The sequence below is a fragment of the Garra rufa genome, chromosome 13 (assembly GCF_049309525.1).
Source record: "Garra rufa chromosome 13, GarRuf1.0, whole genome shotgun sequence".
NCBI classification, from domain to species: Eukaryota; Metazoa; Chordata; class Actinopteri; order Cypriniformes; family Cyprinidae; genus Garra; species Garra rufa.
This window is the reverse complement of record NC_133373.1, coordinates 32,002,323-32,020,821: the sequence shown is the minus strand read 5'-3', so window position 1 is coordinate 32,020,821 and position 18,499 is coordinate 32,002,323. Positions and strand designations below refer to the sequence as shown.

General features: G+C 32.9%; 1 protein-coding gene across 1 annotated transcript in view; it reads right to left on the bottom strand.

Moving 5' to 3' along the window:
• Positions 1-18,499, bottom strand: part of cd2ap (CD2-associated protein) — a 67,481-nt gene that overhangs the window by 9,423 nt on the left and 39,559 nt on the right. The window contains exons 11-14 of the mRNA XM_073853212.1: positions 10,669-10,705; positions 7,867-7,929; positions 3,344-3,497; positions 2,202-2,305 (exon numbers count right to left, since the gene is read on the bottom strand). Of these exons, the coding sequence (XP_073709313.1) occupies positions 2,202-2,305; positions 3,344-3,497; positions 7,867-7,929; positions 10,669-10,705 (358 nt within the window). The remainder of the gene's footprint in view (positions 1-2,201; positions 2,306-3,343; positions 3,498-7,866; positions 7,930-10,668; positions 10,706-18,499) is intronic.

Here is an 18,499-nt window from a genome sequence, read left to right as displayed (position 1 = left end):
TAGCACAACCAGACAACAGTGTTCCTAACGGTGTGTTCACACGGGGCGCAAGCGTCAACGCTTCCCATTGACTTTGAATGGGTGACGTCAAGCTTTGCCGAAAGGAATTGTGGATCCGTCGGCGGCGCTTCACTCGCGTTGCTCGCGGCAGAAGTTGAGAAATTTTCAACTTCTGCCGCGAGCAACGCCAGTGAAGCGCCGCGTCAGCCAATCAGATCGCTCTATGCAAATACAGTGGCCAGGCAGCAGCCAATCACGTTCATCCTGTTCAAGAGCAGCATTTCATTGGCTGACGCTGCTATGACCATAAACGTCAGCCACGCCTTCCGTTAAGCGTTGACGCTTGCGCCCCGTGTGAACACACCGTAAAATGTAACCCACTCAATATTAGCTTTTGTATGTAAATCAAAAATGTATAAAACTGTTGTATAAATTCAATTTCACTTTTGCAAACTCCCTTTATAATCATTAAAACCTGTCACTTGTCTTAGTTCATCGCAATCTCACAAACTTGGATTTTGATTAATGTGTGCTGTGAGGAGGAATCAGGACGCGCACCGATAGAGAAGCATTTCTATTGGCTGCAGACAGTCTGCAGGTATAATGGCCAATCACAAAAGACAGTATTGTTCAGCGAACCATAGACTCAAATATTCTGCTACCCTTTTAATCTAAATTGCGCTACGTTTATGTGCAGAACTGGGATCGCTTTTGTAATCTTTTGAATAGATAAAACCATTGATGGTTATATAAAGTCTGTGCTAAAGTTAGAAGTTTCCAAGCAATCATCTTAGTATTACTGTCAGTTTGATATCTTAAAATCTGACACTAAAAATCTGTCTGATGGATTTATATATGCCTACCATTACCTACCTAACAATTTTATTCCATTACGGCATTAGTCACCCTCTGAATGGTATCTCAGAGATTGCGGACACAAAAAACAAGAACAGCAAGGTCTTGTAAATACTATAAAAAGCAGTGACTATATAAAAAAGATTTCCATGAAGTGTCAAATATATCTCATGTCTTCCCGTATCCAACAGTGGCAAAACCCAAATTGATGATTATCTTCTTTGGACGATGTCTAAACGAATCCAGACCCCTTCTGTAGTGACATGCTCATGACCTTTCGAGATGATGTGATGATAGCAGCTTTGGTGCTACTTTTGTCAACCTTTCAAATTAAAGCAACATCCTGGTGTTTTTGTATCCACAAACAGGTAATTACACAAATGACATACTTTTTTTTTTTTTTTTTAAAGAAATCTTGTTTTCCATTGTTTCATTTTCATCAATAACCTACTTTGAAACATATTCTCCAAGAAAAATATGTCTGCAAAACTGAACCAAGCAAAATGTGTCTGTCTTTATCACAGTATTCATGCATAAGAACTAAATTAATACAAACAGCTAGACCTAACTGAAACTTCAGAATAAACTTAAGCTGGTCGATTAGATATACTCATTTATCTATCAAGCAGTTTAACCGATTAATTATACTGCAGTGTTTATAATAGTGTATCAAATGTCTAAAATATGCACAAGATTGATACATTTCCATCAAACAAATGTACAAATTTACTGTGTGAAGTAGCTGAGATCTTTTATCAATCGAAAAGACCTTTCTCAGATTGATAATTACCATGGGACTCATTCAGAGTTGAGTAATTTGCACTTTTCACTTAAAGTTTTAATTAAAGGAACTTTTGGAAATCACTTGCCAATGACTTCTTAAGAGATGCTTTTAAAAAAAATCCCAAAACAACAACGTACAGATGGCACCCAAGACAACTGAACAGAAATAATAGACCAGTCTCTTCCTTTATCCTTCAAAGGTAATTTTAACATTTTTAACCTGCTCTACCAATCTGGACCACCACCCTCTGTGCAGGAAGAGTAATCCTGCTCCCAGCAAGGGATCCATGGTGCTAATCTACAAAGAGAGCTCTGCTACACCCAAACCACAGCAAAATCCATACCGAGATGAGAAAAACTGAGCATACATGAACCAAAACCATTTCAAACACTAACATTATGGCCTCTTCGCCGGTGGTTCTCAACTTGTGGGTCGCAGCTCAAGAGTTTCAAAGCTAAAATAGCAAAACAATTGCTAATCTTTCCTGCATGTCTTCTTGTTGCATATGTAAGTAGTGTGATCAGGGCCTATTTGTTTTCTGCGAAACAATTCTAAAGCTTACCCGGTTCTGAATTCTTCTCACCGCTGTCCACAACGGTTTTTGGCTTGATGGGTACAGGTTCGCTATCTGGTTTTGTTCGTATAATGGGAACTTCTCCATTTTGCCTGTGGAATTTAAGAGGAAAAGTTACGATTGCCTGAAACATTTCCTGTCTCATTCAATGCTAAGGCTGTTCTATACAGTAATAAAATTACTAATAAGAAACCTATCTTTGCAGGGCTGTCACTAACGATTATTTTGGCAATCGAGTAATCGGCCGATTATTCTGACGATTAATCGAGTAACTGGATAATTAAAATAGACCCAAGTGAACTAGAGCCTTTAAAATGACATAAAAATACATATATAATAGCAATGAGGCAATAATAGTTCAAATAAAGTATCAAAAGCAAGTAATCATATGGTTTTACTGAACAAAACTGTTAAAATGCATAATGTATTATAAACAATAGAACTAACGTACATTATGCATTATAACAAATGATTGGCAATTGTTTTACACTTTACGGCATGATATTATCCTTTTTAATACTGACTAAACATTTAATTAAAATGTCCATTTAATCTTTAATATTTGGCCATTTCTTTGCTACAGCCACTGTTAATTTCTGGAATATGTGGACATTAAAATGTGTAAATTAGCGAGGTTATTTTATTTTGAAATCGCGATGAACAGTTAGTACATCGAGAAAGAAACTGATGTATTCTCCTGTGTTTGTGTAGGTTTATAAATGATTTATCTTAAAAACCTGATGAAAAGGCGCATGTTGAATTCCTAGATTGATGTTATAATAAACGCTAATTCACAGCAATATGCAGAGTTTGAGATGCTCCACATGTATAAACAATAACAGTTTGTGTTTACTGTGAACGGAGCTGCTCTGACACGCATTAATATAATATTAATTAATATTAATATTAAATAAAATATTAAATATTATTAATATAATCAATAATAAAGATACCACTTCTGTTTTAATAATATAATAATAAAATATTAAAATTAAATATATATTAATAAATAATTGTATAAAAAAGTACATAATACAAAATACTGACGTAAACACCAAATATTTTAAGCGTGCTATTAACTGCGCTTCTAAAATTAAAAAAAGTATTAAGATCAAGCTTTTGACACTTACACTTGCTTGGCGGCTGGTGATGGAGCGAGAGGCAAGTCAGGTCGCTTTGTGTGGATAGAAGGACGCAGCAGTCCCTTGTTTGGAGGCACAGGTTTTTTCGGGGGCACGATGGGGCCAGCAGGTTTGGCGGGTTTCTCAGGCAAGGGCTTGACAACTTCAGAGAAACAAAGGACATGAATATATATGTTTTGAGATAAAAATGTTTGTTCAGACAAAGCAAGACATGAGATTTAGGCACAACATTGTCTCTAAGGCTTTAGGAGTTAATTATCTAGATGAAGGATATTATAAGAAGTTTCTTGAACTGATTGTAGATAACTATCAATTATTTGAAACATGACAATTGTATGTCTATTGATTCTTAGCATCCAATCTCAGAAATCAGTTGAAAATCATGAGAATGTATCTAAACGTACTGAACTGGTCTAAATGACATCGGAAACTTTCACGAGTATTAGAATGGCGCGTCTCAAAGTAGGTCAGGAGAGATTTTGGCAGGATGTTCGCACCACATCAATCTGCTTCTATCTTCTCAATTCGATACTTTAACATATAAATCTTTCTGACACTCACATCACAAGAAAGTTGTATCTGAAAAACATGAAATCCTGCTTTTAGACACCACAGAGATGATCAGATACATGTTCCAGCAGAGGTACATTCATATGAGAAAAGAATTGGCAGGAAGTCTGACACAATTACAATAGCATTTTTCCTTCAAAGTACATTATTATATAAATCACTTCATTAACAGTATTCAGAGAACACACAAATTGACTTTAATGACCCCTACTTGCATTGAGCTATATTAGCAACTTCATTAATAGGCCTGGGTATCGATACAGATTTCCTGCTTCAATTTGATTCCAATTCATAAGTTCTCGATTTTGTAATATTTAAGTTAAACGCAAGTAAACTTTAAATTGCATTGAACGTGTACAACTGTTATTATAATGATGTGTAACATTATTACACTGCAATTCTAAAGTTCAGGGTTAGAAAGGTTTTAATCGTTTTTAAAAGAAACAAGGCTGCAAATATTTGCTCAAAAATACAGTGGAAACTGTAATATTATTACAATTTAAAGTGACTATTTTAAAGTTATATTTTTATAATGTTAAAATGTACAATTTTTTCCTGTGATGGTAAAGCAGCCATTACTCCAGTCTTTAGCGTTACATCATCCTTCAGAAATCATTGTAAAATGTCAATCTGGTGCTTAAGAAACAATTTTATTACTACCAATGTTGAAACAGTTGTGCTGCTTAAAGAGCAGGTCATATGTGACCCTGGACCACAAAACCAGTCTTAAGTAGCATGGGTATATTTGTAGCAATAGCCAAAAATACATTGTATGGGTCAAAATTATCGATTTTTCTTTTAAGCCAAAAATCATTAGCATATTAAGTAAAGATCATGTACCATGAAGATATTTTGTAAATTTTCTACCATAAATATATAAAAACTTGATTTTTGATTAGTAATATGCATTGCTAAGAACTTCGTTTGGACAACTTTTAAGGCGATTTTCTCAATATTTTGATTTTTTTGTACCCTCAGATTCCAGGTTTTCAAATTGTTGTATCTCAGACAAACATTGTCCTATTTTAACAAACAATGGAAAGCTTATTTACTCAGCTATCAGATAATGTAAGAATCTCAATTTTGACAAATTTACACTTATGACTGGTTTTGTGGTCCAGGGTCACATATGGGTTTGTAATGTAGGTAATATAGCTATCCTTCAATGTAAACAGTCTACAAAGCTGTTAATCAAAAAGTTCATTATACATAAGATATTGTCTCTCAAAAGAAAGGGTCGACTCAGAATCGCCTTAACGAGTTATATTTTTGATTCTTTTGCGGGTTTATGTTCTAAGTCACTTGGTAACACATTGGCATAATCCCTGCCTGCTGCGAAATAGGAAGTCTGACCTGCCTACAAACACCTCTACTAGTTAGTGTGTTTACATCATGTTGTGAACGCAAATTTATTTTCATTGCTAAAAGATGATGATGTGCAGAATCAGTGGTTACTTTTTTTTTCCACAATACCACAGTAATGCAATTCGATCCTTTGGATTCTATTCCTCTTTATTTGGACTAACATGCGTCTCCAAACCACAACCTGTAATTACGATTGATACGTTATATGTACATTCTTAATTGAGTGCTCAAAATATGTAGTTTTTTGTGCTAATATCTTATGTATACCTGGTGCACATTCAGGTTTTGAGAGAAAAGCACGATAATACCGTCTTGCTGAAATAGTTCTGATAATTCGCAGTGGACACACTATTTCCTAAGAATGTGTCGATTAATGTAGACTGTCGTTGTTCTAATGACTTCATTTAATAATAAAGAATGTAGTGTAGCACACAGACTTTATAATCATTGTGAAGTTTCTGTTTATTTTGCTGCACCGGCAGTTATAGGGTTAATGCAGGGAGTAAAAGACCTGGTAGTCGAGCTAGTTAGACTGGTGTGCCTGCAAACTGTATTGTTTCATCAGTTAGTGACGTTAGCACTCAGCTAACGTATCCACCATTATTGTTTTGCTAAACTTTAGCTGTGGGCACAATGTTTTTATGTCATTATTTTAAGAACGGATTGGAGCCAGGTTGTCACAACAAAATCCACCCACCTGCTACTCAAAACTAGCCCCCGTTGAAAAATTGCAATCCGGGGTGTACAATACACGCTTTTTGTCATGGTTTCCCTAGTAAATTCATATTCTGGGGCTAAATATGACGTTATTGGGGTCGCTTCAACCTGAGACATCAAACTAGGTGGTAGTATTTGCTAACTTGCTAAAGTACTCCTCTTTGTGCCAATAAAAACATGCTTGGCCAGCTGACCAATCAGAGCAGAGTAGGCTTATTGGAGGGAGGAATTTACAGACATTACACTCAAAACAGATTTAAATAAACTGTTTCGAAATCATGGACAAATGACTATGTAAAAATGTATATTCTAGGAAAATTACAATGTTTTCTGACCTTAAATGCATTTAAACCTGTTTTAGGGGACTCCAAAACAATATTAGGACACTTTAAAAAAAACCATATGACCTGCTTTAAATGTTTTTATGCAAGGATTTTTGGTAACACTTAACAATTAGGTTGAACATGAACAATAATTATATATTATTTATTAATGTTAGTTAATATTAAGATGAAAACTTACTAATACAATTGTATCTGTTAACATTAGTTAATTTACTGTGAATTAACAAGAACATTTCTATTAACTCACATTAAAATAGATAAATAAATGGCATAAAAATACTTTGTTCATTTTTAGTTAGTACGTTAACTAATGTTAACAAATGAGAACTGTAAATTTTACAATTTTTATTTATTTATTTTTTTTAAATAATGCAGTTAAATATCAAATAAATAAAAGTAAAAATTTTATTAATTACACGATGCAATTTTATTAAATACCAAATAAATAAAAATAAATAAATATAAAAATTTAATTCAAAAGTTCAAATTAAATCAAATTTAATTATTAGAATTAATTTTTAAATAATGAAATTAAATTATGCAATTTCAATTTAATACATCCTTGCTAAACTAAATTATTTCTTATATTACTATTAAATAAATGTGACCCTGGACCACAAAACTTGCGTAGCACAGGTATATTTGTAGTAATAGCTAAAAATACATTGTGTGGGTCAAAATGATCTATTTTTCTTTTATGCCGTAAATAAATGTAAACTTGATTTTTGATATGTATTGCTACAAACTTAATTTGGACAACTTTAAAGGCAATTTTCACAATTTTTTGCACCCTCAGATTCCAGATTTTCAAATAGTTGTCTCTTGGCCAAATATTGTCCTGTCCTTATTTATTCAGCTTTTAGATGATGTATAAATCTTAATTTAAAAAAAAAACTGACTTTTTTGACTGGGAAATTCATACAGACCCAAACTTTTGACTGGTAGTGTTTAAAATGCTAACAACAATAAGAATATCTAATAGAAACACATTATTTTTAAATAATCTAATTAGTTAATCTATAAAAAAAAAAAAAAAAAAAAAAAACAATTATCAAAATCAACAAAGCAGTCTACATTGTGAGGCTGTTGCTTACTCAAAGCTTATGGCTTTAGCAATAAAGTTGCATTGTGACGCAGTGCTTGCCTGTAGTGAACATTGGGTATGAAAGTGAACTGACAGCATTACAACAGTTCCTGATTGTAAGCATGTGTAAATAAGCAAGAAAGATTCTCTCTTAAAAAGGCTCTCAAAACTTCTTAGCAAATGAATGAATTAACAAAAAGTAAATTCACTATCAATGAAATTAACACCTTTTTAGGTACGTTAAAAGTGGAATCTATCCTTATTTATTAACCGGTTGTTAACAGATATTAGTTATTTCATATTAATTAATGAAGAACTACATTTGTACACAGCAATTTCTGCTTTTTCATTCTTCAAGACATTGTGTGTCACCACAGTCGTCAAGTAGAATTTGTGGTATAACAGGAAATGGGCAGCGAACCCTTTCTTACCTTTATCTTCAGGCCGTGGCTGTGGTTGCTTCTTGTCCACACTGGGGGCCTCAGGTTTCGGGACTGAGAAACGAAGCATATTGAATGAGTTAATGTCTTTTTTAGGTACTACACTGAAGAGAGAGCGGCTCTAGACACAGCAGATAAAAGAACAATGTGACTTCTGAGACAGACGCTTGAAGAGAATAGGAAACATACAGTCAATGACTTGCATTTCCTGTGTGGGTTGGAGAGACAGACCAAATCTTTGCAAACCTCTATGCAAGCCGTCTATAAAGCAATTGGAATGATGCGGTGCCCTTTGATGCATAACAACATCCGCTTTTTTGTTTGCATGTTTTGCAGAAAAAAGCTGTGAAGGACTGTCAACCGTTTCAGTTGCATTATCTGACTTTACATCTGCGTTGTCAGATTCTATGATTTTGTCCCTGCCACTCTAAACTAATACAAGTCAGTTATAAGTTGCTGCATTAGTCTTAACTTATCCTTCTGATATGTTTTGATCAACTGGACTGCTATTCAATTTACCATGTACTAATTAATACCCCATTTGAACATGTACATATTTTAGTCTCTTACAAAGCCTAATGTTTCAGAGATATACTGGACGCAAATATGATCAAATTTAAAAATAATGTTACATAGCTGGTTGATAAAAATTGCAGTTTTCCAGCAAATGTGTTCATGAATTTATAGCTGCCATGAAGTAATATTATATAGTTATTAATCAAATTATATTCATCTAATTTCTTTTTCAAAAATGCAATAAAATTATGCAATTTATTAAAAATAAATAAACAAAAATAAAAATTTAATTAAAAAGTTAAAATAAATAAAATTAAGCTAAAGTTAAAATAATGCAATTAAATGCAATTTTATTAAATATTAAATAAAAAGTATCAAATTTTTAATTAAAATGTTAAAATTAAATCAAATTACTGTATTTTGCGATTTTATTAAATATCAAATAAATAAAAATTGAATTAATTAAAAAGTTAAATTTAAATAAATGACAATTGTAAATTCTTTTTTAAATAATGCAATTAAACGATGCAATTTCATTAAATAGTGAATAAATTAAAATAAGCATAAAATAGAAATGTAATTAAAAAGTTTAAATTAAGTCACATTAAATGATTGTGATTTCTTTTAAAATAATGTAATTAAATGACGCAATTTTATTAAGTACCAAATAAATAAAAATAATTAATAAATAATTAATTTAAAATTAAATCTAATTAAAGTATTAGAATTTCTTTTTTAATAATGCAATTTTTAAATGATGCAATTTCATTAAATATTGAATTAATAAAAATAACTAAAGTAAAAATTTAATAAAAAGTTCAAATTGAATCTAATTTAAATATTGCAATTTCTTTTTAAATAATGTAATTAAATGATGCAACTTTATTAAATAAGTATTGTCATTTTTTTAAATAATGCAGTTTTATTAAATATCAAATAAATAATAACAAAAATACAAATTTTATAAAAAAGTTAAAAATAAAATTAAATTACTGTAATTTCTGTAATTTATTTTTAAAAATGCAATTAAATGCAATTTTATTAAATATAAATGAAAACAAAATATAAACATTTTATTAAAAAAGTTAAAAATAAATCAAATTATTGTGATTTCTTTTAAATAATGCAATTAAAATTTAAAAAGCATTTTTTAATTAAATGCAATTTTATTAAATATTACATAAACAAAAATAAATGTTATTAAAAAATTAAAGTGAAATCAAATTAAACTATTGTATGTTTTAAATAAAGCAATTACAGGATGCAATTTTCAATAAAATCAACAAAAAAAAATATTTAAAAAGTTAAAAATAAATTATTGTATTTTCTTTTTAAATTACAATAAATAATGCAATTTTATTAAATATCAAATAAATAAAAATAAACAAAAATTAAATTAAATTTAAACATATCTTTCTGGAAAATATAACAGATTAAAAAACTACAAATAAAGACTACAAAATAATGAAAATCTATCCTCGCTGCAGGTTAAGCTAAAAATAAATCAAGAACTAAGTAAGAAGTGTGCAAAGGAATTTTGATATGCCGCCTTGAACGTGTGGGCAGACATGGTCTCTGTGTTCAATGTAATAATTGAATATGCAAAATAAACTGGCATGACCTCTAATCTTCTTCATGCTTCTCTGAAAACCACAGGGGAAGCAGCTCAAATCAGTATGCCATCTTGCACCAGTTATTACCTACTCACATACTGACGCAGACATATTGACATACCCTTCGAGTACCACCATCAAATCATGTCAGCTGCATGTAGCTAATAATCAAACATATTTTGAATCTTGAAGGTGACTGGCAGGCAAAAACAAGTGAAAGATGTTTGATGACAATGAGCTTTAAAGAGACAGCTCACCCAAATATGGAAATTGTGTCATGTGCCAGTGTTAGTAACCAAACAGTTGCTGGTCACCATTTTCTTCCATGATATGGGGACCAGCAACTGCCTCTTCTGTGTTCAACAGAAGAAAGAAACTCATACAGGTTTCAAACAACTTGATGGTGAGTAAATGATGACAATTTTCATTTTTGGGTGTACTGTCCCTTTAAATCGATTACAGGGCTTTTGCAGCTTTTATTACATCTGATTGCGAGAGTCATTGAGCATAATCTCAGCAACCAGAACACGTATGCTAACACTTCAAGTGCTTTTATACCTCAGCGGTCTCACAGCAGCTTAAATTGAAAAGAGAAGAGCAATGTAATCAAATTCATGCAGTCAGGGGAATGTGAAAGTAGCATGTTAAAGATGTGATATCATACCTGGAGTTTTGGATGGTGGTGGGGGCTTCTTTGGCTTCTGGGGAGAAATAACAAAAAAAAAAAAAAAAAGTACAAATCTGTGATTTAAAATCAATTTAAACCCAAATAAAACATTAGGTCTGTTAAATTTGGAAGCAAATGATATATTGACAAAGTAAAAAATCTTTAACAATGTGCATCATTTCTAGGTTGAGTAGGCAAATTTGTGACTTCTGTGTGTCTCTTTTGTACGCAGGCTTCGTTCTGATAATTTAGCTTTAATTGGATCACAATTTCACTCTTTGGATCAATCTCAAATCATGCTGAAGAACACAATCGTCAGGTTTTACACAAACTTGTGTAGTTCATGCAGCTTAAAGGAGAAGTTCACTTCCAGAACAAAAATGTACAGATAATTTACTTACCCCCTTGTTATCCAAGATGTCCATGTCTTTCTTTATTTCAGTCAATAAGAAATGTTTTTTGAGGAAAACATTTTAGGATGGACTTTAGGTGGACTTCTATGGTGTCCGTGAGTTTAAACTTCCAAAATGCAGTTCAAACACAGCTTTAAAGGGCTCTAAGCGATCCCGAGGAAGAAGGGTCTTATCTAGCGAAATGATTGGCCATTTTCTAAACAAATGAACAATTTTATACTTTTTAACCTCAAATGCTTGTCTTGGGTGAACTCTGTGTATTCTGGGTCAAGGGAGTTAGGATATATCGAAAAACATTTTTTTTTCTCTGTGCAAAGAAGATCAAACACCGTTTAGAAAAAAAGGAAAAACAGCCATGTAAGACGATTTTGAAGTTGGATAAAAAAAAAAAAAAATAATGAGATAGGAGTTTTCTATGAAGGTAAAACAGTAGCAAAACTCGAGAGCTTGTTGATTTGAATGTGAGAACTTGTCATATTAATATTCATATTTGTAAGCTGAAATTTGAACTCACAGCTCTGATGTGAAAAGCTGAATCTGTTGATTTGCACACACAGACAATGATCCAAACACCCGTGTTTTGAATTTGAAGTTGCAAATTAATAGCTACAAATGTGCAAAATGACAATCACATAAACAAAATGAAAGATACAAGTGTGTACGACATATTTGCTTTCGCAATGTACTTCAGTTTTACTGTACAACCTCAAGTCAGCACTTACAGCCTCTCACATCTAGCAGTACAACTTCAGATTTTAGCGCTTTGACTTTTGCTACTGTTCTTGCGATATTCCTGTTGCAAAACTCACTCGTGCACTTGTAAATGCAGACGTGAGAGCGCAGAGTCGGGGGCGGGGCTAGGGTGGGAATTAAGTCATTTTATTGGTCGATGCCTGACCAATGAACAACGCTAGCCATCGCGAACTGCAGTGCAGTAAGAAACATTTTTTAATGCATATGTATCAGTTATTAGTAAAACACTGGAAACTATTTTCATTGAATATCCTTACTTTTTAGGGGATTTTGCACTGCATTCATCTTGTCATTTAGTTATAATCTGCTAAACAAATAATGCAACATCTTTCATATGTATATCCTACTGCATATTGCAGAGTAATATCGCTGTACCAGAACCGCTGAGAAACAGAGTTACGACATGCTTTGATCTCGCCGCCACACGGTCACGTGGTTCATGGAACTCTCTACAGTTCCAAAAACTCCACGCTGTCAATAAATTTGAATGGGATAAATCAGGACACAAAGGAGTTTCGCTGTATTTGCACATAAAGTGCATTGATTTTGGTACTAAATAATATGCACAATAATTATGATGGTCTTTTAAAAATTTATTTTTTTTAATATGCCTATTACAATATATGCAAAGAGGCAAATTAGAGGCATTTAGTGGCTAGAAAGATAATATTCATATGTAATGCCATGGTTTAACCACTAGATGCTCTTATGGCTTTTTAATAAATAATTTTTAGCTCTAGTTTCTCAAAACAGTATTGCCGGTCATATACTGCTTATGTTTTTAGATATAGCTTTTTAATGTACATTTAGGCATTATCAAGCACTCGATTTTTATACGTTTTTTTAAATTGTTGCATTTAAAAAGGTTCATTAATGACATACCATGCTATTTTATTATATTCATATAAGTACAAGTGAATATTAATAAAGACAAGCAAATAAGGAATTTAAAGAAGTTTAAATTATATTAAAAAATAAGTTATATGGCAACTCTGGTACAGCGATATTCATTGGTCAGGCATCGACCAATAAAATGACTTAATTCCCACCCTAGCCCCGCCCCCGACTCTGCACTCTCACGTCAGCATTTACAAGTGCACGAGTGAGTTTTGCAACAGGAATATCGCAAGAACAGTAGCAAAAGTCAAAGCGCTAAAATCTGACGTTGCACTGCCAGATGTGAGAGGTTGTAAGTGTCGACTTGAGGTTGTACAGTAATACTGAAGTAAAGTGCGAAAGCAAATATGTCGTACACACTTGTATCTTTCATTTTGTTTATGTGAATGGCATTTTACACATTTGTAGCTATTAATTTGCAACTTCAAATTCAAAACACGGGTATTTGGATCATTGTCTGTGTGTGCAAATTAACAGATTCAGCTTTTCACATCAGAGCTGTGAGTTCAAATTTCAGCTTACAAATACGAATATTAATATGACCAGTTCTCACATTCAAATCAACAAGCTCTCGAGTTTTGCTACTGTTTTACCTTCATAGTTTTCTGACATACCCTAACTGTCTTGACGCAGACAAGATGAACTTTTGAGGTCAAAAAGTATAAAAATTTGATTTTTTTTTTTTTTTTTTCCCAGAAAATGGCCGATCGCTCTTCCTCGGCTGGGATCGTTTAGAGCCCTTTAAAGCTGCATTGAAACTGCATTTTGGAAGTTGAAACTTGCGGGCACCATTAAGGTCCACTATACACTGCTTAAAATAAAGGTTCCAACAAAGGTTGCCATAGAAGTGATGCCATAGAAGAACCATTTTTAGTTCCCCAAAGAACCTTTCAATGAACAGTTCATAAAAGAACCATTTTGAAGAACATTTTAAAAAATCTAAAGTTCTTCATGGAACCGTTTGATGCCAGTAAAGAACCTTTATTTTTTTGAGTGTATGGAGAGAAATCCTGAAATGTTTTCCTCAAAAAAGATCATTTCTTATTGACTGAAGAAAGAAAGACATGAACTTGGATGACAAGGGGGTGAGTAAATTATCTGAACATTTTTGTTCTGGAAGCGAACTTCTCTAAGTACTGCTGCCATTTATGTCAGCATGAAATTAAAATTCACCCCATTTTCAAAATTTCTAAAAAAAAAAAACATATTTCCTTTTTCGATAATACATTTCACTTGTTGTAACTCTAAAATATATCTACTGCTACTTGCATTTAGACTTCCATTTAGCAAAAGGGAAAAAATGCTAAATACTAAAACATAATGAAATTCATGTATCTTTTTTTTTTTCATTAACCTTTTTCTCAAATTGTTTTGCTGAAAATAATTTGTAAATACCAAAAAATGCATTAATTAAAAAAAAAGCACCAAGAAGAAGAATCTTCGACTTTGCAAGTCAAGTTGCCATACCCCTTAAGGCTGAATAAAAAAGCGTCTGAAAAGATCAACAAATCAAAAATTAACAGGAACTGAAACAGATGAAATTGCTGAGGTGGAAATCCCCCAGCCTCTCTTTTGATGGCTCTGGAAGATTTGATGACACTTGCAACATATCAACATATCAATGAATGGGTTGCAGAGATTACCTGAATTAATCACCTTACTTAGCACATATAATCACAGCAGGAGAATTTCAACAACATTTGCAAATTACATAGATATGTATCATTTATGATGAGGCCAGCATGTGCATGCATGAGTTCTTTCACGTGGGTCTTTCATGTACATAATTCTAGCATTATGCATGAAAACTTATGCATGACCAATTCTGCATGCTGATTAAGATGATCATGTACATGTTCTGCCACACTTTCAGAACAAAAAGCGAATTCATTATGTAAACCCCTAATCAACATAACATCCTAAGGCATAAGAAAAAAAAAAGTACGTAACTGATTTAATAAGGACTGGCAGTCAAAATGTTCAACCTGGTGCCTAAAGTTAAACTAAAATAACTACAAACAACAACACAAGTACATGTTTTTCAAGGAAAGGAAATTTTTAGGGCTGCCTTCGATTTTCTGGTCGACTAGTAGTCATTCATTTTAGGCATTAGTTGACCATTAGTCGCACGTTTATTAATAAGACATAAATCATAATGAGCCTTTAATTGCCTACATAGCTTCATAAGTGCTCAAAAAAAAGCTTGACACAGTGCATATATAATAATTATGAATGTGTCAGGAAAATGACTGCATCAACATTTTAACAATTTACCGATAATCTAGCATTTTCTTTGTTTTCAGCTTAGGAGATGAAGTCGGCAACACTAACTCATCATCTCAGTAGTGGGTGCGCCTGTATGCATGTTTCATATGGATTACATAATCTAAGAATACTTGCTTTCTATTTGAATTGGCTCATTTATCATTTCACTCTCTACAGATATATTTTTCATGTCTGTACGGCAAGTATACACAGAGTTTTGAAGTTTCACGCTCAAGTTCACAGAGACCGAGACAGCAAAAATGCAATGTTTCATTGTTATTCTGAGTACACACAAATAAAAATAGACTCTTTACAGATTAGAAAGATGTGTCACTCTTATCTGTATGACCAAAAATGTTGAAGTATTTTAAGATCTGTCATGCAGTAAGCGCACTACTGTTTAGCTTCCACACTCCGCACAGACACTTGAATAGCGCATATTTTTCTAGGTTAACATTAGATTGAGTGGCCATGTAAAGTTGCTAATACATATATCTTTCAGTTGAAAAGCCATATTTGAGGTAGATGAATGATAGGTGAGCGTTTGGAAGCACTGTCCGATGTACTATATTACCACATAGACCAGTTGTTAACAATCTGTCAGCCACGGATTTCATGAGTTCGCCACTTTCTGTGGATTTTTTTTTTTCTGACAGCAAGCGACTGATAAAATTTTGGTCGACCAAACCTCTTCTCGTCGAATAATGGTTAGTCGACTATTAGGGGGCAGCCTTAGAAATTTTCAAGAAAAAATGCTGGAGGATTTCGATATAAGCTACTGGAACGCCACTCTCCCATGAACATGCGTACGACAGATAGGGAAAGCTAAAGATTACGGTTTATAAAGCTTTAAATATGGATATTTATTAACCCACTCGGAGTCATGTGGGCAGCCATTTACTGCCAGTATAAAGCTCAGAGAGTCAGGACCTGAAAAAGTCAGGACCTTTTTTAAATATAACTCTGACTTTCTTGTTTCAGGAGAATACAATTATATACACCTAGGATAGCTTATGGGTGAGTAAATAATGGGGTGATTTTAATTTTTAGGTGAACTATCACTTTAAATAGGTATACAGGGTCAATTCTGATTTCATGTTGAAATTATATTAAAAATTTTAGTTCACAAGTTCAGTTTTTTATTTCTAGCATTCTAGCAAACAGATCCGTATTCCACTATGTTTTGGATTTAAGTGTGAGCAGGTTTATAAATATCATCATGGGGGAAAAAAGGGGAAAAAAATGGACAACTGGTTTATAAGCATAAAGAAAGAGACACCAGCAGCCACTATGTAGTCGTATTTTCTTTTACAATCTGTCAGGGGTGAGCAATGTTTCTTAATAAGTATAGTTTTTTGACTACTCAAAATATCACTGCAGGGAAAGAACTGGCCATTTCAATTATTTTAACATTTACTTAAAGAGAAACGGAGCAAAAACTTGTTGGAAAAAAAAAAAAAAAAGCCAAGAACACTCTTAAAAATAAAGGTGCTTTAAAAGGTTCTTTACAGTGATGCCATAGAAGAACCATTTTTTTTCCTTTTTATAATCTTAAGAAACTTCTTTCGCCTTTCGAACCTTTTGTGAAACAGAAAGATTCTTCAGATGTTAAAGGTTCTTTATTGAACCATTTAGACTAAAAAGGTTCTCTTATGGTTTTATTTTTAAGAGTGTAATTTGGAACTGAAGCTCTGTTATGTCCAGTTTCTCTCACTGTTGGTTAACATAGTCACTTATGTTTAACTAAAAAAAGGTAGGTCTTGGATCAAAGGGGACAAAAAAAAAAAAAAAAAAAAACACTGAGCAAACAGCACTTTTATACCATTAAAATGTTTTTGTACTTCATATACACTATTTTATGTTTATTAAATATATTGAAGCAGACAAGTAGCAGAATTCAGTGCTCAACCTGGACTAAAAATAGCAAAAATGACATGAAATGGCACTTCTCTGTAAATCAACACATAGATGCAGCATAAATGCATACATACAGCTTTTACTAGAGGAATTACACTGAAGTGCAATCTTTACAGTAATAGCCATACAGATTGGTTAAATTACTGTCACAGACCGTTTAAGCACCCTCAACAGTTCACGATTTAGAAGAAATGAAATTGAGGCCGTCTCAAACCAACCCTATCTATGACAAAATCTGTTTTGGGGCCAGAGAGCCAAAACAATTTCCTCTCCCTCAACATCCGAGACATACCTGAATATCAAGGGCCGAGGGGTTAATATTCAATCTCTCATGACATAGACAGGAAAACAGTCAAACAGCAGACTGGATCTTTTTGTTCAAATGTAACATTAAAAAACAGATGTTTAAAAAAAAAAAAAAAAAGTAATTTCTAGTTTACTACATACATTTAAAAACATTTACCAGTCAATTTGTGCAATATATGTAGATATTAGGTTATACAAACAACTGCTACTTTGTCATAAAATAATAAATATGTATATGTTCATATATAAAATGCATTAATAATAGTAATAGATTAAAATGCTCAACATTGTGGTATTACCACATCTTGGGTAATGTTTATTTAAATGCACTATAATTGCAGTCAACTATAATTTACTGAAAATACATTACTGTAAATGCCCTATGTCCCTTTCATTCCTGAGGTGAAAATCAATGTCTCATCAATCTGACGGGACGCTTATAGAATAAAGGACTGATCATGGGCTCCTTGGAGTCGGTTGAAGGAATGAACACTTTCACATTTTCATGAACTGCTCGTTGACCTCCACAAGCCATCACATGAGCTTCAGCTCATCACATTCTTACTGCAGCAGCACAAAGACAATCATTCACCAATCAGGTTGAGAATAAAAAGAAAAAAGAAAAAGAAAACACTTATGCCGGGAGCATATCAGCCCATGACCTCATTCAGTGGAGGGGGCATGAGGTTTCACAAAATTTCTTCAGAAAATGGACGTGGCTGAGCATAGTTTCTGCCTGCACAAACCCTCTTTTTGTTTTAGACATGGTAGCTGGTGCTTTGAACAAATAATCTGCCTCTCACAATTAAAAAGGGCCTGTTGTTCCAAAGTTTGCCAAAATGTGGTTAAACAAGCACCCTCAAGGTAAACCTAAAGACCCTGAAGCTAAAATTAAGCTGTTTGTAAAAAAAAAGAAAAGAAAAGAAGAAAAGGTGATAATATGGGGCTGTTATGGATTTAAACACTTCTTTCAAGCTCAAATCCACAAGAGTGAACCACAAAATTGTCTGATTTTTTGTTTATTTTGGTCCTTAAAGTATTTGATTAAAATGTTTAGTAAAGAACTTTAGTACAGAAAATCAGGGCTGGGACATAGAGCTAAAAAAAAATCTAAAACAATGTGACCCTGGACCACAAAACCGGTCATAAGGGTCACTTTTTTGAATTTGAGATTTTTACATTATCTGAAAGCTGAATATATCAAATTTCCAGGATTTTGTTAGGATAGGACAATATTTGGCTGAAATACAAATATTTGAAAATCTGGAATCTGAGGG